Source organism: Marmota marmota, unplaced genomic scaffold (genome assembly GCF_001458135.2).
Source record: "Marmota marmota marmota unplaced genomic scaffold, marMar, whole genome shotgun sequence".
NCBI classification, from domain to species: Eukaryota; Metazoa; Chordata; class Mammalia; order Rodentia; family Sciuridae; genus Marmota; species Marmota marmota.
Window position 1 is genome coordinate 13,806,716 of NW_025999905.1, and position 21,883 is coordinate 13,828,598.

General features: G+C 38.8%; 1 protein-coding gene across 1 annotated transcript in view; it reads right to left on the bottom strand.

Moving 5' to 3' along the window:
• Nucleotides 1–21,883, bottom strand: part of Rapgef5 (Rap guanine nucleotide exchange factor 5) — a 236,419-nt gene that overhangs the window by 49,662 nt on the left and 164,874 nt on the right. The window contains 2 exon segments of the mRNA XM_015498139.2: nucleotides 21,029–21,117; nucleotides 21,579–21,697. Of these exon segments, the coding sequence (XP_015353625.2) occupies nucleotides 21,029–21,117; nucleotides 21,579–21,697 (208 nt within the window).

Here is a 21,883-nt window from a genome sequence, read left to right on the forward strand (position 1 = left end):
TAATGCTCCCATAAATGGCAAAATTTTGCTGTGCTAAATGTGGTTGATTAAAATTCTCAACTCCTCTGGTCTGATTAGAAATGAAACCGAGTATTTTTGCATGCAATGTTAGATATAGGCAGCAAGCACAACAGAATAGCCTAGAATCTTGAGTGTGCTCTTATAGGTAGGAATCACACATGCACAGAAACCCCTGAGTGATGATGATGAGAATTTACGTTTGGCATTTAAAATGCTTCATGTGCCACATAGGTTCAGATTCTGGAATGTTTTTACACTTAGCTATATTTAATGAGGTTGGGACTATTCTCTAATCAAGATCTACTCCATTAGTAGCTAACAACCTTAATAATGAACTCAGTGGCTATGAGAGTCTTGTTGGACAGTGGCAAACCCATCTGGCATTCTATTCAATTAATCAATTTACATATCACAATATTTTGTTAAGGGCTTTGACCCTGAAGTGCTTATTTTCCCCCAAACTACTACCACATTTAATATCCAACAGCATTTACCTAATTATCTCTCTGCCATAGAAATATTAATTAAAATAAAAACAATGAGGCTACATAAACACATCTCCAGTTAATATTCTAATGAACAGAATGATTAAAAATCTTAATGAATAGAAGATTCCCTATATTCCTAACTCAAATATTTTTCTTTCTAACTTCCATATTGTTCTGAAAAATTTCTATATATATAAAAAGAGGTTTGGTTTATTCTTTTTTCAGCTTTGGCATTTTTTTCTTGCTGAAGTAATTGAGTGATATGAACAAAAAAACTGTAATCAAAATGATGCACTTCAAATAAAAGAGCGTTTTTATAATAGCCATGTTTCAAAAAAGGCTGTCCCAATGGTATTTAGAGATATTTTTAGAACCACAATGGCTATATGAATGATCCCCTGAAGAATATTAGCCCACAATAGCCATTTAGAAAGACTAGCAAATCCACTGGCATCCATATTAAAACACTATAATTATCTATTATATTACATAGTACTTAATTAATAGTAATTTAAGACTAGGCAGAAAAGCACTTTTGTGCACATAAAAGCATCTTTCATTTAAACAAATTCATAGCTGCCGTATACAATAACATTCTGAATAAAGAGATGTATTCATTTTGATTTCTAACTCTCTGAATGCCTAGGTATTAATATACAAAAAAAAACCTTTTCTTTGAAATTCTTGGCTCATCACTATTTTTTTTAAATTTTTTATTTTGAGATAAGGCCTTACAATGTTGCTCAGGTTGCCCTTGAACTCAGAACTCATGATCTTCCTGCCTCAACCTCCCAAGTGGCTGGATTCCAGGTGTGCACACCATGCCCTCTCTTTTTCACTACACTTTTGGGATCATCCTCCCCACTCCACCAAAAATGAAAGGTGTTTTGGGGTGCTGATGATTGGACCTAGGGCCTCATGCATGGTAACCTTGTACTCTACCACCGAGCTACACCTCTAGCCTCCTAAAAAGAATATTTCTCTAGTGGCTCTTTTAACTCTTACAGTATAAAAGTAACATCCAGATAATTATCAAAATCAGAAGGTAACTATTCGTTTTAAGATCTATGGAACTTGAAATAAAATACATAAGTTTGCAGTCCAAATAGGAATGGCTCTAAAATTTCTGGGTATAATTGTCACACTGACATAAAACAGACCTTCTCCTATCACTTACTATTATTTTACAGTTTTAGGTCTAAGAAAGCTATTGCCTATTTTTATTTGATTCTACTTGAACATATTTTCTTTTATGTATCAATTAAAATATTTCCCATCCTTATTTCAAGTGTAGCAAGCACTAAAAATTTCCATTTTATTTTTGCAAAACACAAGCATCTCTAGAGCATCCCTGAGTTGTGTCAAGGTAGAATAGGTAAGAGGTTTGGTACAGACCCTTTTGATAGGGTTCTGTTATGCAAATGTAATCAAATTACAGAAATTGTTCTACATATTACCCAAAGGGTTAAGCTTAGTGCTCTTTCTTTCTTTTTTTGGTAAAAAACAGCACAAAACAAAATCCTTGAAGTAGAAGAAATCATTAGGAGTGTAGGGTTACTTAGGAATAATTGTAGAAATCTACCTCTGTTATATTTTCAGCACTCATAAGCAAAAATGCACTGTAATAATGAAACCACTCATCTGTTAAAGTGAATTACCAAGAAAGCAAATGAAGAGTTCTGACAGGCAACTGCCTGTGGTAGCTATTTAATCTAAGTATGGTAATGTGAACATTCAACATTTCTGTGCTAACTCAAATTCCCCTAAGTACTATTAGCAGTTTTGTTTCACCTGCACTTTTGCTGCAGATACGATGGAATGTAAGCCACACTAAAATATGTCCTACATAAACCTTGATTTCAAGGAACCAAGAAAAGCTTTGAACTTTCAAAAGGGCCCATTTCTGGCCCTGGAATGTTATAACTCACCATTATTTTTTGAGTACTGCCAAAATGTACTATGTAATTTGATTAAGCACAAATTAAAAAAAAATTTAATGTTCAGGCTTTGAGACATAAAGTGCTATGCTATTAAAGCTATGATTCTTTCCTGGTGTATCTTACATTTCTGAAAGTGATATTAATAATCTTAAATATAGCTGTTTACCACGGCTTTTAAATTCATTCATTCCCTGCCTATTCTTTATAATTTCACCAGTTTTTCATACCCATTCTAAACCTAACAAAGTTTGACATCTAATTTTGTTTTTAGGTATTTGTTGCACAAGAAATGCTTATTTGTTTAATGTGATTTGCACATAAAATCTTAAAAGTTACCCATTTAACCTAGTAGATAGGGCTTGGGTGTGCTCTTCAAATAATCAAGTCTATTTTTATTTTAACTGAAAAATTTCGTTGTGGAATCTTTTGTGTTTTTCTCTGGGAAAGAAAGATTGGAATACAACAGGTATTATGTTCTAAACTATGTTTAAATCCACACACTATCTTTGAAAACTGTTTCTAGGAGGCACAAGAAGTAAGACCACAGTGCCTTCCTATCTTCTTCAGGCTGTAGTATGCGGAGAAGAGACTGTGTTTGCAGATTCCCTTCACTTAGGAGAGGCAAGAGGCCCTAAGAGCAACTGCTGTCCCAGCCCCAATTAGCTGTTGTCAGCATAGAAGCACAATTAAAATCCAATTGTGGCTCACATGCAAGTCTTCTAAGATTGCTGGAAAGCCCAGAAAATGATATGAAAATGCAAAGGGGATTAGAGAGCTGAAATTCTTCCGGGGTAGCCTGTGACATAATACACCTAACCTCTCTGAGCCTCAGTGCAGTGGATGGCATCTTTGCATCTAGCAGAGCTGTAGTGAGGATTTAGGACAGTGTAACTAAAGCAACTAGCTGAGAACTTGGCCCACAGTAGGCCCTCTATCAATACTATCTGGCCTTTATTTTCATAAAATAAAATTATTTAGACTCTATCCCAATTCTCCAATCAAGCAACAAAATCTAAGTATAAAGAACTATGAACTTCCAAGAATTAGAGGAGAAAGTAGTAAAGTGTGAGCAAAGAAATAGATACATGTGTATCTGTGACTAATTCATAAAACTGTGCCCCGAAGACCTTGTTTAGCTTTTAAACATGTTTTTTCTTTTTTGGTATTTGGCAATATTTAAAGATCAGAAGATCTGGCAATACCAGGCGGGCCCCTCATATTCACAACCATGGTTTAGAGCCGATTTACCTGTCTATGTAGGGGACCTGCTCCAGTTTATCACCATTATGCCCTGGCTGGCTTCACTCACTTGCTTTTAACTGTGTGGACATAAAAGTTTTTAAGTCCTAGTTCTATAGAATAATTGTGAAATGGTAATAGAGGAGATTTCATAGTACAACAGAAAAGTAGGGTAAGGTCAATTCCTGGAGAGCCTTTTAGAGTTGGACTAAGGAACTTGGGGTTCCTTCCATAGAAAAGGAACTCAATGGAAGTTTTCAAGATGGGGAGCAATTAGAAAGAAACAGATGGATCAAGACTACTGTATCAGCAAAGTCAGATAGGAAGAATAAAGAGAGGGAGTTGAATTTACCTTTACAAACTTATTGAGCCTGGCTTCCCTAGTTACTCTAAGTGAAGCCATTGGGGAAAATATCAAAGATCTAAGGTTACCAAAAATGGTTAGAATTATTATTATGGAGCCACTATATAAATAGGAAGACTGAGGCCGCCATGGATTTTCAGATACATGCATTGGAAAGATAAGCAGTTGTCTAAGGGTTGAGCTGGGTAGGTATTCACATTTGGACAATGGTAAGAAAAAGGTGAATCAAGGAAGAGGAAAGAGAAGGAAAAAGGTAAGTAGAGAATCAGGAGACACAAATGTAATAGAAGCTGAGACAACCAGAGAACTGGAATGCAGACACTGCTGGGAGGAGTTTTCTCAGATGGAGCACTCAAAGGCCACTGGAGATGTTGTGCAGATGTGATGCCCTTGGAGAGGTGCCCCTTAGTAAATGTTGGGGACATGCTCTAGTGAGATGTGAAAGAACTAAGAATAACCTACAGCTCTTAACACACTTAGCACACTTTCCCCCAAAGACTCTTGTTATAGTTGTACAGGGCTCACTGATGAGGAACAGCAGTCACTCTCAAAAATATGAGCCAGGAGAAAGGAATTCTTCATGATCAATGCAAGTAACGTTTTATTTAACAGTATGGATCAGAGCATGGGAACTATCATGGGTATGAGGCCTTCAATACCAATCCACCAGCATCTACCAATAAAAACGAATATCTTTGTTCTAGGATCCACTCAGTCTAACATAATTGACTCTCTAAGCTGCTGGCTGTTCACATGATTAGCATCACATAATGCATGCTAAGGCACAAACTGTGTTCCTAAGTGCTTGTCGACTAAACAAGAGAAAGCTTCAGAAAACAGAAAAATTAATTTAAACATATCTTAAATTAGAAGCCTGGTTATTTCAAGCAATTAATAGTCACTTTAATACTTAAATTATCTCAGGTCCAGGTGTGATGTTTTTACCTCCTAGGCACCAAGAAGAATCTGCATTACCAGCTTCTTTCCAAAACGTGAAATACATTGCAATTCTGAATGTTAATGTTTTGCTGGTCACTGTGAGTCACTAGCACTGAATTTTAGACAAAAACATTTTTCTGTTTTGTATCTGGTTAGAACAGAAATTCTAGATCTGTTGGAGAGAGGTTATTTCCCTCAAAGTTTCGAAGTGGATGGCCAACTGCCTCTTTTACAGCTAAGAATTTGCATTCAAGAAAATTTAATGTATTGTCCATATTTAAAAATATTCTAAGAACAAATATATAACCAATGAGGGGCAGCAGCTCTGCCCTGTGTTCTGAGTTCCAGAGCAGTCATTAGAATTCTTTGGTTGCTTTCTTTCACAGACAGGTGAAAGGGAGATGGTGGTTTATGTTAGGTCAGCTACTATTTACTCAACTCCTACTAGTTCAGAGCTGAGTGCTGTACTCTATGCTGTGGACGATGTGAAGCTGTTTGCAGGCTTTTAGAATCTGGTTGGTGATAATCAAAGGACCACATTAGGCAGCCTACAAGCCCCAGGCTGATGAATATCCCACTGGTGTGAATGCTCATGCTTCTATACCCTGCCCACCACTACCAGCACATCCTTCAGTCCTACCAAATTTGCTTCAAACCACACTTATTCTTTACTGTGCACTAGAAAGGCAGCAGTGGCTATACTGGGCATGAGGAAAAGCAATGGGGGAACATGATGACAACCACTGCATTTGAAAATAACCCTAACTGTGCTCTCTTACTGAGCACATACTGTATGCTGGTACCAAGATCGTTACCTACATGATCTGAATTCTGCACACCTTGCCTAGGAGGCAGGTCTTATGTTCTCTTGAGATGATGACAGGAGGCTGAGATAAGCAAGGGGAATACTAACCTGAGGCTCCTCAGCAAGGCAGTGTTGGAAGGGGCCTGGGTCCCAAGGTTTGCTAAGTCCCATCTCTGTCTCTATTGCTCACTGTACTTGGCTCTCCTGAGGGTGTGGGTGCAAACAATCCATGCTAGTGGGATGGGGGGAGAAATGTAGGAGCATCATGGAATCCCCAAGTATGGATGGTGGGGACAGCATAGTCACAGGAGCTTGGTCTTCTTATTAGCTATGGATAGTCAAAGATGCCTCTGTGTGAGGTTGGTTTCCCTAAGTGCCAGTATGCTGGAGTTCCTTTGTAGGGACAAAAGTATTTTGTTATTTTCCACTGGCCATAGCCAGTAGATATAACTGAATAGTCAATTTACTCTTCTAAAGGTAGAACTGACCATCACGCGGAAGGGTAAGACCATTATTTTTTGGTACCTGGGATTGAACTCAGGGGCACTCGACCACCGAGCCACATCCCCAACCCTGTTTTGAATTTTATTTGGAGACAGGGTGTCACTGAGTTGCTTAGTGCCTCACTTTTGCTGAGGTTGGCTTTGAACTTGCAATTTTCCTGCCTCAGCCTCCCAAACTGCTGGGATTACAGGTGTATGCCACCGTGCCTGGTTTATTTTCTATTTTCAACACACCAGTTGTGCTACATTTTAGTTCTGACACTAACTACCTGGAGTTAGTACAGACTCTACAGGTTAGGTCCTTAGTTCTATGAGACTGCACTTCTCTTCAAACACCAGGCACGAGTGCCAGGTTGTCACCTGTACTTCTGATCAACTAGCTATAAATTGGGAGCTTTCATAAAACCTTCCTCTGGTCTGATCATTTACTATAGCGGCTCACAAAACTCAGGTGCATGTTCTCTGGTTCATTATAAAAGGCAGCAGTACAAAGGAAACAGATTAAAAAGTCAATCAAATGAAGACCTGCATAAGGTGAGCTCTGAAAGGGCCCCTTGTATAGAAGCTTCTGTCCCTGTGGAATTGGGGTGTACCACCCTCCTGGCACATAGATGTGTTCACCAACCTAGAAGCTCTCCCCCAGCTCTACGGTTCAGTATTCTTATAGAGGTTTCATTATATAGGAAAGATGGATTAAATCATGGTCCATTGGTAACTGAGTTAGTCTCCCAACCTGTTCCCCTCCCTGGAGGTGGTAGGGTGTGTTAACCAGTCCACTCTTTCAGTGATAGCCTTGGGCTTTGTGGTGACCAGCCCCCATCCTGAAGCTATGGCGGGGGGGGGAACTGATCACCAGTTATTATTATACAAAAAGACACTCTTATCACTCTATACATCCAAGGATCTTAGAAGCTCTTGTGTTAGAAACCAGGGACTGAGATTAAACATTAAAATAAAAGTTGCTCCTATCATTTCTATCTCTCAGGAAATCACATGGTTTTTAGAGCTGTGTGCTAGGGGGCAGAGACCAATATGTATTTCTTACTATATTACAATAGTATTATACAGAATTATATACTATCAGCTACTCCTAGAATACATTTTATTTGTGTCTTTGTTTAAAAAAGAAATTCCAAGGCAAAATATACTAAGTGTTCCTTAGGATATGTTTAATTTCTTTTATGAAAAAATATTTCTAGCTGGGCGTGATAGCACATTCTTAGAATCCCTGAGACTCAGGAGGCTGAGAGAGGAGGACTGCAAGTTCAAGGCCAGCCTCAGAGACTTAACAAGTAGCTCAGTGGTAAAGTGCCCCTGGGTTTAATTCGCACATATATATACATATATATGTATATATATATATGTATATTTGTTATATATACATATATGTTTTATATATGTTTATATCTGTATGTTTTATAAAAAATTCTAAGGATTTTGCAGTGAAAGATGTAGAATTCTCAAACATGAATTCAATGGCCCAAATCAGAAGTGAGGAGGTACTTTAGAGTTAAGTAAATCTAGTATTCTAATATATACAAAATTATTCTAAATTTTTCTTCTTTAGTACTGGGAACTGAACCCAGAGGAAGTCTACCAATGAGCTACATCTCCAGCTCTTTTTTGAGATGGGTCTCACTAAATTGTTCATGCTGGTCTTTAACCTGCAGTCCTCCTGCCTCAGCCTCCTGAGTTGCTCGGATTACTGGCATGTCACCTTGCCCAAAATATTGAGTTGGTCAAGTGAATATAAGAGTTTATCCAAACCACTCTGTAGGCTTTTTAAATGCTTTAAATCAGAATGTTTATGTTTCTTTGAAGAAACAAATATATAATTATGGTTTCAGGTCTACAGTGTCAAAAAAAAAATCACTAAGGACAACTTCCATTACAAAATTTCGTGCTATTTTCCATTTCTTTAAGAATCTGGGCATTTTGCTTCCTAGATATTTGAAGTAAAGAGCAGTGCATTTTCCAACTTCACTTGCAGCTAGATGTGATCACAAGACTAAGTTTTGGCTCATAGGATAAAAGCAGAAGCCAGTGTGAAGGAAAGGTATATTCATGCTTTCCACATCGGGTTGCCTGGACCAGCATGCTATTAGCCATCTGAGCCTGTCAGATGAAGGTCTGACTCTAGGGATATTAGAGACAAAAGCTGAAAGGAATCTTAGTACTGGCTAATATCAGGGTGGTCTGATCAGCTTTGGACTGCATTTTTCCATAACTATTTTTAAATGAGAGAAAAATACATTTACATCATGTTTATACCACCCTTAGTTTTTCTACAATCTGCACCATGCCTAATCACAAATAATACATTTACACTGCGACATTTTCAAAGGTTCAAGCATGTGATCAGTAATAAATCTGCTTTTCAAGTTTCTCCATTATCAAAAGTAGGAAAATAACATGTAAGCAGCAATAGGTATTGTGGATTTATCCTGATCTCAGTACTATGGATTTCTAGAATCTGCTAAAAACACATGCGCCTCAAATGTTTTTGTTTTGAAAGAACAACCTCCCTCTTCAGGAGACTGTCAAATGGTGTAGAATGTCTTAATTCTGAGATAGGCATGCTATGCCAATCAACTCTGGCACAATTCGAGCTGACCCAAATTGTCTACAAGTGTCATTAGTGGTTATTAAAAATGGCTTGCAATGTCTCCAAATTCAGATCAAATTGAATCAAGACCTCAGAAGTCACATTTTGTATGGTCCACTCTGGAAAGAAAATCCAAAATTAGGATGGGTGTTGGTTTGAACCCAAGACCCTGTCCATGCTAAATACATGCTCTGCCACGGAGCTATCCCTCTAGTTTTTTATTTTCCATAACAAAATACATGATGTGATACTAGATTTGAGAAATCTATAAATCTGCAACACAAAATCAAAATAAATGATACCAAGCAAGACCAGAAGAAAACGTGGGACAGGGGAAACCTAAGTTGCCCTAAATACTGTATGAATCCTTCTTCATAATGGACACATTTAAAGCACACTGGAAGGGATATAAGATAAAGCATGCATATATCCATAAGCCTAAAACTATGATTACTTTTAGACTGAGAATTTAAATACAAGTATCCAGCCAGGTATGCAATGGGAAATTTCAACTTATAATATTTGCACTAAGTAGAGCTCATTTGAAAGATTTAAAAGAGGATTCACAAATATACTTAAATGCTGAATAGAGATAAGACTACCAAGTCTGGAGCAGAAAAGGGAATTGCTCTGAAAATTATTTTCTGTCAACATTTAGATTATGGCAAGATTGGGATTTCTGGGGTTTAGTTTTCCATGCTATCTGTTCACCCATATGCAACAATTATGACTAATTGTGTTTATTTCTGAGATGTAGGGGAAGCACTGCCAGCCCAGTAGCAGCCTTAAGCTCAGGAAAAAGTTGCAAACATAATAAAAAGAATGGTTTCAATTGTACATTGAGAAAGCCTCAAGGGCAAAAACTAAGAATAATGGGAAATGGGAGAGGACAGTTATGGTGAGAGAGACTGCAAAGAGAAACGAGGAAAGGCTCAATTATAAGGTAAAGGCAAAAATTCTCCCACACAAAGAATTTTCCTTTTATGTACAAGCTTATCTGTAGCATTGCAACCTTTAAATGAAGCAATAATTTGATTGAAACATGCTGTGAGAGGTTAACATGCAGTGATTATAATTCAACAAAATGCTATCAGCTAACATTCCTTCTGCACACTTGCAAGATGATCTGAAGTATACACAGTTACACAAACATTGTTTTAAATATCCATTTTCTGATAGGATGCTAACTTTTAATTGAGGAAGATGTCACGGCATTTTAAAATTCAGAAGGACATCTGAAATACTCACTTTAAATCCATCAGTTGTCTGGAGAGATGACACAAGATCTCTGAGACACAGAGAAAGAGATGGAGAGAGTGAGTTTTCTCAACCTCTGACTTACCCAAGCAATTTCAAGATTTTTCTTGCCCCCAGTGTGGGGATCCAAGCCAGGCTGCACCCACTGACGGCAAGTGCTCTACACCTGAGCTACACCCCCATCCCTCGAGTAATTTCAGCTGCTGGTGCTAGAGGGAAACTATCATTGTGCTAAAACTATTTATTAGTTCTCAAACTCACTACTGACACAGCATCTTGTCTTCATGAATGTCTCCTTTCAATTTCTGTTGCTCCTTTCAATGCGCTCCTTCAGAAAGGCCTGACTTGAAAGGTGCTTCTGGAAATACAGCAGGGCACTGACAAAATAACATGTGTTTCTACTAAAATCCAATATTAAGTATGCCAAATGACGTGAAACTTACAGACAAAATATGGTTTAAAAATTTGAGAACAGAATTTTCCTTTTAAAAGAATGAAATCCCTGGCTACCACTAAACTGAAAAACTACGCTGTAAGGATTATTTTTTCTAAAGAATTACAGATAGAAAATTGATGAGTTAGAGGATTTGTGTTACAATAGCAACCTTCAATCAGCTGCTATGCCTGTAATCCTAGTGGCTCTGAAGGCTGAGGTAGGAGGATTGCAAGTTTGAGGCCAGCCTCAGCAACTTAGCAATAACCTGTCTCAAAAAATAAAAAGGAATCCAGATGTAGCTCAGCGGTAAAACACCCCTGAATTCAATTCCTGGTATCAAAAAAAAATGTTTTTTTTTTTTTTAAAAGCAACCTTCATTTTATGTCAAGGAGACTCTGTAGACATAAGCCAATGTCCTATTTATATAACACTAAAACTGAGGACTACTATTGGGACCCCATAATTTTACATTAACTTTGTGACTTATCAGATACACTGGGTTGAGTATTTGGATTGGCCACTGTATTATATATTTGAAAACAGTATAATTTTATATATTTTGATCCCTGAAAATCGACAATTCATACTTATGGTGACTCTCAATATGCCACAATATTTTCTTTGCAATAATTTATTCTCCAGCCAGTCTAGAAAATTAGAAATTTACTTAACTATGAAAACAACCCAAGGTTACCCATGGAACTCTATATAACAAAAATGGGAATCAAGTTGGGTGCTTGAACAGGAGGGAAAGTCTTTTAGGTGAAACAATTACATGTAAATAAAAAGTGCAAATGTGAGCCTGGCACAGTAGTGCATGCCTGTAATCCCAGTGGCTTGGGAGGCTGAGGCAAGAGGATTGTGAGTTCAAAGCCAGCCTCAGCAAAAAAGCGAAGTACTAAGCAACTCAGTGAGACCCTCTCTAAAAAAAATACAAAAAAGGGATGGGGATATGGCTCAGTGGGTTCAATCCCTGACATCCCCCTCCCCAAAGCAAATGTGAGTAAAGAAGAAAGTCCATTCATTTCTACATCTTCCATAATGGCTGTCCTTTACACAGGGAAACTAGGATATTTTAATTTGTCCCCAGGATGCTCTGGACTTGCACCTGTACTTTCTCTTTACAAAGTCTGCTATAAATGGTCACCATTTTATGGCAAAAGTCACATCTGATAAGCTAATTTTAATTTCCCTGTGGTTAAATATTACAGTTTTAATTGCCCAGTGCTTTTATTTTCTACTTTATTTATAAGGAGACATACTCACATGTATAAATTTTAACAGTGGGCACAAAATAAACAAGGGGAGAAACTGAAAGAGAATATAAAATTAAACATTGAATGAAAATGTTCATCTCTACATAGTGCACTACAAATATTGGGTAAACATGCATAAATGGCCCTGCATTTCACTGAAAACTTGACACTCGTTGGAAAACTATTACATTTTTTTATAATCATTCATGCTGAAATCATTTGCAAAATCAAATTAAAATTCAGACTATAAACTGTAGCAAAAGCATGGAGTAAACATGAAAACGATGCAATTTTGAAAAACGCATCCAAATGATGGATCCACTCTCATTCTAAAGAGGCACAATTTCCCTGAAAGGTATGCTGCACACCTACTTATCACAGCCTTATCCATTAAACATCTTCCTTTGCCCATTGGTTATGCTGTAATGAATTTGTCCACATTTCCATTATTAGTCAGTGTATGTTAATGATCTTATACTTCAGCTCAGTCTCACTTCATTTCACCTTGCTTCATTACCAACAAGGGTATTAATGAACCCACAATCTACTAGCAGTGTTAAAGCATCAATTCCCCTGTTATCATACATAATATTGCATGTTAATAGGTGGTGCAAATAGATTAACCCAGAAGATGAACATCTTAAATGAAATCCAAAGGCAAATCTAGTTTTCAGTCACTTATCTGAGTGGTCTGATAGGATGTCAGCTAGAATCCCTCTCCCTCTTTTTTTTTTTTTAATATTTATTTCTTAGTTGGACACAATATCTTTATTTCATTTATTTGTTTTTATGTGGTTCTGAGGATCGAACCCAGGGCCTCGCACATGCTAGGCGAGCGCTCTGCCACCGAGACACAACCCCAGCCCCTCTTTTTTTAAGCATTTTGAAGCAATTAGCTGGCTTTCCTGCTCAGAGCTGGAAATCAACAAGCAGATTTTTGTGCTGGAGATTAATTCACCTTTTCTTTGTGTGTGTGGTAAGGGGATTTAATCCAGGGGCACTCTACCACTGAACTACACCCACAACTTTTTTTTTTTTTTTTTTTTTTGAGACCAGATTTCAGTACATTGTTGAGGCTGGACTTGAACTTGTGATCCTCTTGCCTCAGCTTCCTGAGTGTCTGGGATTAGAAAAGGCTGGAATTACAGGTGAGCCCCACCATTTCTGGTGATTAGTTCATTCAGTAGCAAAGGGCCTGATTTGAGGAGTGTATAGTTTGAGTTGGACAATACACTTTTAAAAAAAATTCAGTTATGTATTTAATCCATGATTTTAGTCTCTAACAAATTATTTTTGGAATAAAGCTAGGAGTATATCTGGGTGCTTTTCCAGATTCAAACATTCACTCGATCACCTAAGCAACTTAGTTAACTTCTACCTAGCACTTAAAATCATGAAATGCCAACAATTATTCTGCACAAGGATCCATCTAATGGGATGAGGCTTGGATAAATGAATTGGAGTCCTGAATAATCTTTGAACTCTGGCCTTCAGTTCTGGAAGGGGCCTGTCTCAAATATCATTCAGTCTGGGACCTCTGCTTTTAAAAACGAGACAAATGAAAAGAACATTTCAACCCAGCTCTAATTATCTCCTCACTTTGTCAACATAAATTTATAAAGTCTCCCAATGCTTCCATTATGGTTGACAAACACATTACATTCTCCACATTAGTCATCAGGAGAGAAGCTAAGGGAACTGCCAAAAAACCAGATCACAACAGACCCAACAAAAACCACAACATGAACATGACAGGGCAAAGTAGAAACCATATTCGAACTGGGCACTTTTATTGCAGTTCTCTCTTGACAGCATTTCGGGGAGTTCTGTCACCATGTATAGCTGCTTGAGTCTTTGCTTATGTGGAAAACAGGCCTTTGCTGAGCAGTGGTGCTCATCATCTGCATGTCAGGCACACCCAGGGCAGCTGGAGTTTGTGCAAATGAATTCAGTCTTCCACTGATTTTTTTTATTAGTATGTATGCAAGCAAAATTAACCTAATATTTAAAAGTGACAGGTTCATAAAGCTGAAAAGACCTTCAGTGCATCCCAGTTCAGTTATTCATTTTGAAGAAAGCTTTTTTTTTTCACAGTTTAAGATAGTGAAAGGCTGATATCCTTATCAAACATTTCCATGTGCATAGATTCTGCAGCACTAACAGCAGCTATTTACTAACTTGGGGCAATTGTACATACTTTACATTTCTTTTATTTCTCCTATGTTATTTCTTTTATTTTAATTTAGTCTATTTCTTTTGGCTCTTAGCTTTATTTCAAGTTAATTCCTAAAATACTTTAAATACATTAAGTTATCTTGTTGCCAACATAATTTTTCATTTAAAAAAGTTTTATTGAACTATATTTGACACAAAATAAACCTGATTTAAAACACACAGTTTGATTAGTTTTGACTTATTTCTACACTTGCAAAATCTTTATCCTAATCAAGATAATGATCTTTTTTTGAGGACACAGGAGTGTAATTATCCTAAACTAGTGTCTGTAATAATATTGGCTACTTAGCATTTATCTTAGAATATGCAGTATTTTTCATTTATTATTTATTTTCTAATTCCCTTCCCTAGAAGATAAGCTTCCATGAAGATAAGGTATTTGTCTATTGTTTTCCATTGTATCCTTAGCATTTAGAATGGTCCTACCTAGTACTAAGTCAAAGATATTTATATATTGAAGGAAGGAAACAGAGTTTTCTAAAGTATTCATTCAGGTGCATATAGAGACTACTCAAAAATTAAAAGCGCACTGTTATGTTTTTTATAGTAGTCTGTAAAGTTGAAAGTACAAGAGATATGATGTAGTATATTTCATAACTGGGGGAAAACTGCAGCTTTTCTCTTGCAATAGACTATTTCTGAATATCCCAAAATGACTCGGTAATGAAACTCTGCAAATGGAATTTACTAGCTGCTGATAAATCAAAGCTGTTCTTCAGAAATGTTATGGCATAATTTCTCAAAGGAACTTTAAAAGTTTCCCATTGGACAGGGTTATATACAAACACACTTAAATCACCACCATGTATGGCCACTGAGCCTTGGATTCCAAGCTCAATACCCCATCAGCATTCTAACTGCTCCGTGAGGCTGAAAAACTGCAACAGCAAAATGAAGTATCATGAAGTCAGTCCTAATTTCCTCAGTTCTCATGAGATGGCTAAATCATGGTGCTTTTACCCTAAGATGACCAGAAGATTCTGGAGGTCATCTACATGCATTCTCAGGTCTCCGTTGGATCTAGAATTCTGTGGCTTTCTGACATATTTTGAAGCAAAAAAAAAAAAAAAAAGGCACAGAACCCTTTGAAGCCAAGAGTCTTAGTGATGAAAGACACCTCAGAGATCATTTCACTTATGACTTGCTTGAGGTCTTAGGCTGGTTTATTAATGGAGCACAGATCTGGGACTCTCAGCTTTAGAAGCTCATTTCAGTCCCTTTTCTACTCTGTTTATATGTGTTTGCTCCTTTCTTGAAACATTATTTCCAAGAGAAGTAAGCATTCTTGGCCATGAGACCAAAGGGCCACCCAGTGATTTCTGTAGGGCAACAGAACCCTTGTAAAGTCCAAATGGGTTGCATTCACTAAATCATCACCTCATTCCAAGAGCTGAGAAGCCAAACAGCTGTGTGGCCTCTAGTTTTGTCCTTTCCTCAAAACTACTATAGTAGAAGGACAAGCAGTGCAGTTTGTGAATTGCAAACTTTTCAGAATGCAGAGATTCCAGGGATCAGTAGACATGCTGCTGGACATGGAGTCCTGGAGAGGGGATTGGAAGGGGGAGAAGGAGAGAAAAAATCATGGCCCTAACTCTTAGAAGCAAGGGTACATGTAAAAACATTAGAAACCTACAGTAGGTGTTTTAAAAGATGGAAGTGAAATAGATACAGTCAATGTTCTATTTTAGAGGTTTTCAAACCTGGTCCCATGTTAGCATCACCTGGGAAGCTGTCAAAGCTAGGAAGACTTGGGCCCTATTCAAGCCCACTGAGTCAGAATCTTTGGATATTGGGATTTGTTTAAAGGTGCCCTGGTGCTGCTCATGTGCAGCCACAGATAGCTACACAGGTCAGTTTGTTATATGATGATATAAATAAAAACAAAAGGGAATGGAGGTATTGCTCAGCGGTAGAGCCACTGCCTAGCATGCATGAGGCCGTTGGCTCAGTCCCCAGCATCTTGGGGGAGGGTATAAAATAAAAAGAAAATATATAAATACAAGACAATTTAAAGTATGTATCAATTGCATAAGACCATAGAAAGACTTACCATTACCTAAAATTTTCTCTACCTACCCTCAAACAGTTTTAGTCCTGCAACAGGGACTGCTGTTACAGGGTTATAATGGTTTCATGACCTGAGTGAGGAAGCTCTGTTCCATCCTAAAAGTCAAGCAAGGAAGGAGATCACTTAAATTGTGTTCTATCTTTCCAATGATCAGAAGAAAAGCATTCTTAATTTTCTCCCATAAAAAACACATATCAAGGGCTTATTATGGGCCTGGTGCTGTCAGGGGTGGAGATAAAATGTTAAGAGAAAATGAGGCATCTGTCCTAGCTTTATTCAAAATTCTGCTAGTGCAAAGCTCAAAAAAGCCACCAGGCTGGCCACCAAAAACTTCTGGACTCTCCCTATCAAGGGAGACACTTCCATACTATAAAGCAGGCCCTGCCACAGAACTACAGCCTTAAAGGAGCAGGGAGGGATTCACTTGTTCAACTACATGCTCTACCTAATACTTGCTGCTAAAAGTGAACCACCGACGCTGAGGCACCCATGGAACAATCAAGGCAGATTGTGCAGACATGTCTACACCAGGACACATTAATAGAATATAGAATATACAGAACGATTAAAAAAAAAAAAAGCAGCCATACCTTAAAGAAATCAGGTCAGGCTTAATGAGAACCAGTCACAGGCTTTCCCTATTCTGACTATCTTGTTCATTCTGCTTGCTTGTTTTCCTTGGAAGCCTATCATCATAAGTGCATTTTCTTCGAAAAGATGAGTAAGGAATTAGAAAATGGGAATAGGAAATGGAAAATAACATTTCGTCTTGTGTTTTTCCTAAGGCAGACTCATCACAACACATACTCAAAAAGAAAGATCAGTATTAAGGTTTTTCTCTATGTAATCAATCAGATACAGCTTCCCCCCTGCTTTAAAACAGAACTCATTATTTTCTACAGAAGCATTTCTAAGCCACACATACTTATCCTCTCCAGGGAAGGGAAAAGGTGTCAAGGGGGACACCACTGGGACCCCTGGGAAGAGCTGGCTGGTTCTCATCAGGCACCTTCCTCCCTGCAGCCCCTCTACTCACAGCTCCCTGTTTTTTTTTCAGTCTTGCCTTCCCTGTAATTCTCGTGGGCTGAGAGTGCCCCGATGATGCCTGCCCTATTTCTGAGAAGATAAAAGATAGAGCTGCAGAAACTGCTTCATTTTTCTCTAACAATCTAAAGTGTTTCAAGTCAGAACCTGAACCCTGAAAGAAAAGGGAAATCTTTGACAACAACTTCAATCACTTTCCACATTCACAAATAAACATCTAATGGTCAGTTTCAGTTTTTCCATTTCAAAAAAAATGAAGAACTATATGGTAGAAAGGAAAAAAATGCTCAAAAGTTTAGATTATAAAGAATTTTAGTGCTGTTTGCTATTTGTAAGTATTATTGCTAAATGAGTAAACAGAAGAGAAAGTACTAGACGAAAGAAGATTTCAAAGTTGGTTGCAAAGGAAGATCTAAATGCTTGGTTGGTTTACCTGTTCCCTACCAGCATTCTCCTTTCTTCTATTTAAGAGTTTAGAGGGACTCGCTCACTCTTCATTCCACAGGTATCCCTGGAGGACTCCCTGTGCCTGGTACTACCAGGAAGGCAAAGTCTGCAGATGGGCTTGAAAGTAGGTATGGTAGGTGGATGTCAAATCATTTATAAAAGTCATTAGTAGGCTGCTTTTCAGCATCCCTATAACAATTTTTGCCTTTAAAACTCAGCTTGATTTGGCGGTAGAGTACTGTATGAACTATTGAATTGTTTCTATTCTATTCTCAATTCAAGTAGCAACAGAAATAAACACTTTATCTCAAAAGTCTGGCATGCATCTTTTGATTCCATTCAATTCAGTAAACTTTTCTACTTGTATATTAATATCAATTGTCCTGTATGAGCATAGAAGACCTCCTCTATTGGGGTCTGGGCCTACATTTTCACAACTAAGTGCCTTTTGTGGGAAACAGAAGGGAAAATAACATCTCTTTCTTGGTTGTCTTCCCCAGTCTCTGGTGGGTACAGGAATGTCGGAATGTAAGAATCCAGAACAGGCTCATCCCAGCTTCTAGGACCATTTATTTCTTCCCATGTATACTTTCCTCCTCATTGCCACCAGGGCCATGTGGAGGGGCCACCATATGGCTCCCCTGGCCCCATATGGCTCTACCTCACTAAAAGGGGCGCTCAGGAACATAAAAATGCTGCTGCAGGCTTTTATTGCAGCCCCTTCTCATTTCCCTCCATCTGTCTTCCATATGGTTTATGCAGCTCGATTAGGCTCTTGCACACACAGGCCTCTGATAATGAGCCTGCCGGCCACCCCCAAGATAAAGAACTAGAACTCACCTCAGTCAATGGCAAGGGGCCTCAATGACTTGAAATATACCATTCATTTAGTATTCTAACTAGTGCAAATGAATAAGCATTTTCTTCAATGTACATGCAAAATTTTGTTTTCTAAAATTTTATCAACAAAAAGCTACATGATAGCTTTTCAGTTGTATTTTCTCCAAGCCGTAGGCTTAAAGTTTTGAAAAGCTACATGAGACTTCCACTTAGGTGTCCCTTTTCTATGCACATAACTCTCTCCAAAGTTGACTTTTTCCTTTTTATCAAATTCTCCTTTGATGGGAGGAAAGTTGCTATTATTTTTACTCTCCAATGTCTCTATAAAACTGAAGTTTCATGTGTGTCTACCCCTCAATGTCTAAGGAAATGAGCAGCAATCAGGTGGGACTGACCCTGACTAGCCCCCTCCTGCTCTACTTAGGTCAGGGCTGTGTGGGTCAAACCACTGAGTCCTGATCCTCTGCTTTGTGTGCAGGTGGCCAAAGTGAAATATTTGACCTCAGGGTTGGTATAATTGAGAATAAAAATCACTAGACACCATGTGCATCCCCATTCCCAACAGGAAGCAATTGCTGGCATTAGTAACAGTAATAAAGGTGATAAAACATTCCCTGTTAAATGGCCAACCTGTTCGTGAGCACCTGGGCCATTTTTCTCAAAAGTAAAGAGGATGGGCTAAGGGTACAGCTCAGTGGTAGAGCACCTGTCTAACTTGCACCAGGTCCTGGTTTCCATCTTTAGCACCTCAAAGAAATGGGCAAGGTGGGGTGGAGAGAGAAAACACAAACTAATGACAAGTAGTAAGAAAAAAAGAATTCAAATTAAATAATTTCTATGCTTATGATACTAAGCAGCAGAAAGCATCCAACACCTCCAAAGCTCTACCACATTTAAAGTATACTGTTCTCTTTCCATGACAGGCAACTTCCTGCCTTTTAAGTGCAAACCACCTGTGTAAAGTAGTCTGGCAGTCATTATGTGGGAAAGTATGCCCAGTTCCATGATAATTGTGCCTGATGAAGCAGAACATGGGAATAGTGCTTAAAAGCATGAAATATTAATGTGCAGACATACAAAACAACCCAGAAAGTGCCACAACAATACTTTTCTTTTAGCTTATTTTGTTGTATATAAGGGAGAGCTATTGATTTTCCCAATTAAATGCCAAATATTCATTTGAATTTTGAAATTGACAATAACATTATTGTAGGATACGTGATTGAATCACTTGCTTTTTTTTTTAAAACCCATTCACATATTTCACACATTGCTTCTCTTATTGACCTTTGTAATGTAATATAGATCTAGCCATCACTCATGTTCAAACAAAACTACTGATGCTGGGCATGGTGCACACAACTATAGTCTTTGCTGTACTCAGGAGGCTGAGGCAGGAGTATCTCAAGTTTGAGGCCAGCCTGGACAACACAGTGACACCTTGTTTCAAAATAAAAAAAATAGGACTGGGGAGGTAGCTCAGTGGTAAGAGTGCTTGTCTAGGCCCAGGGTTCAATCCTCAGTAACCCTCTTCCCTTCCACAAACAAACAAACAAAAAAACTACAGGGATTCAAGGAGACTGTATTTTACCATCCCTTCTGCATGGTAAAAACCTAAGTAGATATTTTGTACTAATACAACCTGCAGCTCTCTTTTCTTGATGCAATCGGTTTTGCAAAGTATGGGTGTCACAGGTGCTATGGTAGCCACAAAAAGTGCATTTTAGTGAGGGGATCAAGTTGTAAAATTCAGGCCAACACCAGAGTCCCATTCACTGGAATAACTGCTCCAGGCTGGAACAAATTGCAAATTCTGCAACAGAGAAGCAAGTGCTCTCCCTGCCCTGATAAAGGAAATTATGGGTAAATCATTTTATAAATGGAGTAGTAGTGTTTTCAAAAGTGCATGGATGAAAAAGCTAAATGGGTATTTTTCTCTCAGGTCGAATAAAAAAGGACAAGTCTGATCAATAAGGCTCTAGTGAATTATAGTTTCTAGTCTGGAAAGCTGAGTATCATTTTCTGCACCCCAGGGCTTGCTCTGAGCAGCAGTTTGTAAACCACTTGGAAAAAAAGCAGAAGTTGCTGCTGAGCATATAGCTGCTGAGTAGTTGCAGTAATTGTTGACATTTCAGCAGGGAAGCTGCTGCCCCCAGTTCAGCATCTCCTACACACCAGGTAAATGTCTGCTAACCTTCCTCCCCTTGTATTTCTTTCCACTGCACAAGGGCTATAGAACACTTGCCTTTTGCCAGTTGCCTTTAGGTAAGATTTAGTAAAAATTACCAAAGAAATAAGAACATCCCCCTTCATATCATGTTCTTTGTACAGTTACTTCCCAGGCAGCTGCTTGGGAACTACATGTGTCCATTTACTGGATTTAAACAAAACAGCACAGGGCAAAGGGGGAGGCACACAAAGCATATGCTATTTCATCCCACCTGGTTTCAGCCAACATTGGGAGCCTCGCCCCTAAGGATACTGACAAGGGCATCAGCAGCTTCCTGCAAGTCTGGAAGCAGGAGACACCCCTTGCCTTACCTGTTTCTTTGTCCTGGACTTCCTCCAGGTGCAAGTCATTCAAAAGGTGCTCCAAGATCTTCTCTGGGGTTCCTGACACCACCACGTATCTGTCAGAGAGCAGAGAGTCCACTGAGTCATCCTCGGTGGAAGACTGCGAGCGGCTGCTCCATTCATCATCCTCATCCTCTTCGTCGATGTATTTGAAATAAGGCACATCGAAGGTAGGCAAGGGCAGCTCTCGGTCTGAGAGCACCGCTGAATCTTTCCTCTCTAGATGAGGGTCAAAGACTCTCAGCCGGGAGCTGCCCATTGTGAACGGTTACTAACAAAGGCATCCCCTAAATGCTAAAAGATCTTGCCATCCCTGTCCTTTCACTGGGAACTGAGTCCATCTGGCTGCTAAGAGCTCTGCAGTCAGCTAGAACTGGAGAGGCGAGAGGCGGAGAGAAAAGAGAGGGAGGGAGGGTAGAGGAGGCAGAGAGCGAGTGAGATGGAGCGAGGGGAAGGGAAGGCAGCAGGGAAGGAAACTGGGAGCGCGTGCCTGCTCAGCTGCAGGGGAAACTCTCACCTCCAATCACTCTCCGCACTCCCAGCGGTGGGGGCAGGGCCACAGCAGCGCACTTTCCTCAGCAGCAGGACGGTCTGGTCTTGCTCTTTAACCTGAACAGTCGTCACTTCATCATCTTGCTTTAATTGTGGACAGGAGTGATGGATGGGAGAGGGAAAGAAGAAGAGAAAATTAAGAAGGAGCTAACTAGAGTTGCATGTGCTAGCTTTACAGCACCATTTCTTTAAAGATTTGGAAGAAATCAGGAGTAGGGCCAAGAGTCTCCCTCTAATATACAGAATCCAGACTCAAGTTCCATAGAAACA